The following is a 5,646-nucleotide window of genomic DNA, read 5'->3' as shown; positions in this document are numbered from 1 at the left end:
TTAATATTCTAAAAGTGGGGTGTTAAGTTGTCGGTAATAGCGTTCGGGTTCGCGTCGCGTCGCGTTGCGTCGCGTCGCGTCGCGTCGCGTCGGCGCGCAGCGGAACGGGGAGTCACGGACGTATAGGCAGGAAGGTAGGACAGAGGAGGAGATAAAACGAGATAAAACGAGATTGAGAGGCCCAAGGCCGTCGTTGTCGGCCGTTTCCGCCGGCGCTCGGCGTCTAAAATTGTGATGGCGTGGCTCCGCGGCCTTCGCGAACGCGGCAGCTTCTCACTCTCTCGCAGAAAAGTCAAGTTCAAGGCCGGCGTGGCGTATCTCTCTCTCTCTCTCTCTCTCACTCACTCACACACAGTCCCTCTTGTCTTTCTCATGTCCGCCTTTCGAGCTCTCAATCGAACGTGACTCGAACGAGGAGGGAGGAGAAACACTTACGCAACCCTTTCCTCCGTATATGCAACCTGTCCCGCTAGAATATATTGGAACAAACGTAGGACCGGTTGCACTGATGTTCCGCACTAAATAAGCTTGCTTTAGTCGTCTCTGTCGGCGACCCTCTTTAGATTTATGCCCGCGACGTGCATGCAGAAGGGAGGTGGCTCCGAGATCATTGGTCTTGGCACTCTTCGCATATTGATATTACGATGCAAGCTCTGTTCATAAAAGAAAAAGAAAAAAAAAAAAACGAGTGTCAAACGGACGTGGGTAGCGATTCACATCGAGTTTCCTGCTGAAGTCCTGAGTTCCGCGGCGTTTCATTCCGTCTCGGTTTCAAGGTCCACTTTGACGATCGGTCACAATTGAATCTATAGGAACGCGAAATGAAATCATGATTGGCTTTTTTTTTTTCGTATGCTTCGAGAAGAATCCCGGTTAAGTTTCGTGAGGATTCGAACACGAATCCGGTGTTGATATGTGCCGTATTGGGTTTGCCGAATGGAAGGGTGCGAGTTTGTATCTGAAAAAAAAAAAAAAAAAATTAAGTTGAAGGCCGACTAGATGCTGCACCTCGTTCCCTTCCGTCTGCGAGTCTCGCTTTCTGCCTGGCACACGACACATGATGCCGAACAGGATGGAAGGAGAGAAAGAGGACTTACGCAATCCTTTCACCGTTACTTTGTTCACCAGCGACCTAATCCAGGGCGCAGTCTTGTCTTGCATTCAGCATTGCCATAGCATTATTTTATATTACATCATCTGTTAAATCATACTTTTCTATACATGTTTCTGCTTCTATACTCTCTAAATCTGGATCAGTGGATAATCATTGATGTCAGTGTCAAGTATGCCACTGATAATCAGTGAATGAAATGTGAGATTCTTAAGCTATCTAATTTTTATTATGTAATCTAACTAACTTTGTTTTAATGCATAAATTCAGTGAATGTAGTATTAGAGGATTGAAATTAACATTAATGCAAATATCAGTATTTTAATAATGTGAACCGCTCGATTATTTGACACAGCAAATTATTAATATAACGACCGTAAACGAGGAAAAAAAGTTGTTACATTAACGATAAATTAATCAGTATTTTAATTATATAATGCTCCAACATTCTTCCTTTTTTAGTTAAACTTCACTGATTATCCAGTGCCAAGTATGCCACTGAATCATTAGTAACTATCCACTGATTCAGATTTAGAGAGTATACATATATTTTAACTCTCAATCTGTTTGCGAAAAATTAATTTTTAACAAATTCTTTTTCTTCTCTAAATTGGAAGGCTAAGAATTTTCTTATACAATTTCTACACGTTGTTAGGCCGGAATCAGAACACATATTGATTGAAATTTGACTTATGAGAACAAAGAAATTTTAGCTCCTTTTGTTTCGATTGGTCAAATTTCAATCTTTAAATCTTCGATACGTAGTCTGACACTGTGTCATCCATTTCAAAGTATCTTTTATCATTCAAAGTATCTTTTATCACATTTTAAATAATTCTTATTAACTCCAGGTTATTTCGTATCTAGCGTCGTGTCATTTTATTATATTACAACTGTTAGAAAAATATATATTTTTCTACACATGGTTTTTTTTTAATACTTCAACTCGATCTTTTTTTCTGCAAGAAATTTATTTTTTAATTCTTTTTCTTCTCGTCTAAATATTCTACTGAAAGCTAAGAATTCCTTTATCATTCTCTGTATATACGCTGTTATTCGTTTCGAAGTAAATAATTTATCATGTCTTTTATTAATCTCATGTATATTAATACTGGTTCGCGATTAGCAATTTCTATCTCAAGTGTACTTTCGATTTTATTTCCGATTTCTGTTTTGGATTCTTAAATACTAGGGTATCTATGTATATAGAAATTGATACTTAAACAATTTCAACATATAAACAAAGACAAAAGCTAATTTATGTTTTGAACCGAAGTTTCATCGAAGTCTTAAACAACGACTAGAATTATCGTCGAGTCGGCAACCGTGTGTATACCTCGGGTAATCGTATCCCATGCTCGTGCAAGATAGCGTTTACACGCGACTCGTAACGATAGTGGTTCTCAGTTTTTGCACGAATCCAATTTGCGTGTACTCGATTGCATGTAGAATCTCCACCGAGGGTGGTCCAAGGGTGAGGAGAGCGTGATCGCCGAGGATATTGGATGGCGGTACCACGAATTCTCTGAAGTCAATTCTAAAAATGCTCGAGGCGTTGGCCATGCTTAAATATAGCAGACGCAAAAAAGTAGTGCAGCTTTGACTGCAGAGAGAAGGCGACGGGTGATATTTCGTATATTCTCACGCTAAGAATCGCTTTTGCTATCGTTATAACAATAAGGGTATCCGCGATCGCGGCTAGCGACGTGCTATTTTGGAAACTATACGTTTCTTTTCCTCGTACTCCGACAGGTCTGCATGATGTCTGACGCCACCATGGAAAGCGTGATTGGGAATAACAGGACAATGCCGAACATCAAGCAGGAAATCGATAACCCAACAACGCCCACGCAAAATTATCAAGTGTGTTCGCCAACCACGACTCTTCAGCATCAGGAGGTATTGTTCAGAGAATTTCTCAGCTGCACTTCTTTATTATGATTATTATTAAGAATATATTGCACATTGTGTTAAGTATTACTTCAATTATATTTCTTCGCATATTTGTTCACATATGTCTTTTTATTTTTGTTTATGTTTCTTCACATTATATTGTGTCAATCATTATTTCGATATTTCTTCTCATCCTTTTTTTTATCATATTTCTTAATATTGTATTGTTCATTATTACTTCAATTATATTTTTTTGTATATTTCTTCGCATAGTTCTTATATAGATCTTCTTATATAGGTTCTTATATAGATCTTTTATATAGGTTTTATATATTATATATGAGGCGTGCCAAGACAAAAATGTTATAAATGCCATTTTTTTAATTTTTTAGGAGAAAGGAATAACTTATTTTTCCTTGAAAACTCGCTTAAAAAATTCTATAAAAGATAATAATTAAAGATATGTAATGGAACAATCAATCTCTACAACAATTTCTAATTAAATAATTCTAATTAAAAAAAGTCGTATTAAAGTTGTTAAAATTTCAAAACATTGTAAGTAAAAATTACAGTTATACAATGGACAATGTTTTGAGTTGCACTATTCATTGTTTTGTTTGTAATAGCTTACCACCGTGCGAAATGTTAATACGTGATAGAACATCACTTACAAATCATTCATACAATAAAACGCATTTTCACAATTTTGGCACTTACAGTAATTTTACTGTGTGGCTTGCCACATATACACACATAAGACAAGTAACGATTAAACTCTCGCATAATAAGGGTAGCGCGGACTAAACTGAGTCGAAAAGTTCTGTATCATTTTGCAATTTTCGCAATAATTAACAAGATATGCTTTATGTTAATCATTATTTTAATCATATATTTTCAGTCAATATGCACGAAATTAGACATTACGGATTACGGCGATAGCAATGGTAATCCCGAGAGTCCGGAGATGCATCATTGTTCTTCGACGACGCAGCCGTTGGGAACTCCAGAGGTGCGTGATCGCATCGCGATAATATTTATCCGGGTAACGAGTTTATATTAGGGATGATTTATATTTGAACTGTTGTGAAGAATTGTCGTTTCTGTAGGACGGCATAAAGGAAGAAGATCTGTTGCCCAGGAGACTTTGCCTTGTCTGCGGTGACGTTGCGAGTGGTTTCCATTACGGGGTTGCCTCGTGCGAAGCATGCAAGGCTTTCTTCAAGAGAACTATACAAGGTAAGCAGGCTTATCGATTTCCGTAACAGGTCGCAATAATTCGTCCAGATAGCACCAAGGACTACGTTAATGTGCATTTTCGATCGTGCGATATTTGCATAGATGTATGTATGATACACACTCGCGCGCGCGCGCGCGCACACACACACACACAAATGATCTATTACTATATTCCAGACTGTATATTTGGATGCACGTGGCCCTTTGTAATTGTAGGTTTGAGGACAGTTGGTGCTATCTGGGACAACAGATCGTGTATATTACGATAAAATAGCTAGTAATTTTACAGGAAATATCGAGTATACTTGTCCAGCGAACAGCGAGTGCGAGATAAACAAACGAAGACGTAAGGCGTGCCAGGCGTGTAGATTTCAGAAATGTTTGCGGCAAGGAATGCTGAAGGAAGGCGTGAGATTGGATCGTGTTCGGGGCGGTCGACAAAAGTACAGAAGATCCACGGATCCTTATACTCCGATCAAGAATGCCACACTAGAGGGTACTTGATATCAATATAATTTCATATCTCATATCTCATATCTATTTTTTTATGTAACGAAAAAAGACGTCTATTAGAAATAATAATTCCCTCTCTCGAAAGACCATTTCTATCATTAACTTTATTCTTCATTACTCAATGTTTCACGTTTCAAGCTAACATAGCCGACGTAATGTCGGCAGGTTCTACTGAAACGATAAGTAAGCTATCAAATATAATTGCATTCCTGTGCGATATATGATTTGCTTTATTCATCTTTTAATTTTATTATGATTTTATGATTTATTTATCACATTTCATTGTTTCTTTAAACTTGTTGCTTGTAAACTTTCTTCATCTATAGCGTTAAATTTTCATTATCAACGTTAAATAATTTAATAATATTTTATCGCTTTATCTTATGACAATATAAATAAAGAAACACATCGTGTCTCGACTTTTGCAGACAATAAGTTGGTCGAAGCCTTAGCGGCCTGCGAACCGGACATACTTCAAGTGACCAATGCTCCGAGTACACAGGAGGCGGATCAGAGAACTCTCGCACAGCTATCCGATCTCTATGATCGAGAATTAGTCAGCATAATCGGTAATTATTGGACGCGTGGCTGTATGTTAACAATTAGTTATGCTTAAAATTTTCTTTTGTTTAGTGAATGTTAATCCGTTTTTCTGCAGGTTGGGCCAAGCAGATTCCAGGGTTTACTAATTTAGCGTTGAACGATCAAATGCGGCTTCTGCAAACTACTTGGGCTGAGGTATTAACCTTTACTCTGGCATGGAGAAGTACGCCTAACAATGGCAGATTGAGGTTTGCGCAAGATTTTACATTGGACGAACGACTCGCGCGTGAATGTCATTGTACGGAGCTCTATACGCATGTAAGTAATTTTCTGTAAAAGTTTGTCTACAG

General features: G+C 38.0%; 1 protein-coding gene across 4 annotated transcripts in view; it reads left to right on the top strand.

The window, feature by feature from the left end:
* Positions 1-5,646, top strand: part of LOC108751293 (steroid hormone receptor ERR1) — a 27,829-nt gene that overhangs the window by 20,138 nt on the left and 2,045 nt on the right. For 2 of the 4 annotated variants that reach the window (XM_018491389.1, XM_018491387.1), the window contains exons 2-8: positions 2,864-3,010; positions 3,903-4,013; positions 4,111-4,240; positions 4,530-4,736; positions 4,892-4,936; positions 5,182-5,322; positions 5,412-5,614. In XM_018491389.1, coding sequence (XP_018346891.1) covers positions 2,870-3,010; positions 3,903-4,013; positions 4,111-4,240; positions 4,530-4,736; positions 4,892-4,936; positions 5,182-5,322; positions 5,412-5,614 — 978 coding nt within the window. In that variant the 5' untranslated portion in view covers positions 2,864-2,869. Of the gene's footprint in view, positions 1-2,863; positions 3,011-3,902; positions 4,014-4,110; positions 4,241-4,529; positions 4,737-4,891; positions 4,937-5,154; positions 5,323-5,411; positions 5,615-5,646 lie in introns of all 4 variants that reach the window. The other 2 variants (XM_018491391.1, XM_018491388.1) reach the window with 2 other exon arrangements.

Source organism: Trachymyrmex septentrionalis, unplaced genomic scaffold (assembly GCF_001594115.1).
Source record: "Trachymyrmex septentrionalis isolate Tsep2-gDNA-1 unplaced genomic scaffold, Tsep1.0 scaffold43, whole genome shotgun sequence".
NCBI classification, from domain to species: Eukaryota; Metazoa; Arthropoda; class Insecta; order Hymenoptera; family Formicidae; genus Trachymyrmex; species Trachymyrmex septentrionalis.
This window is presented reverse-complemented; position numbering and strand designations above follow the sequence as displayed.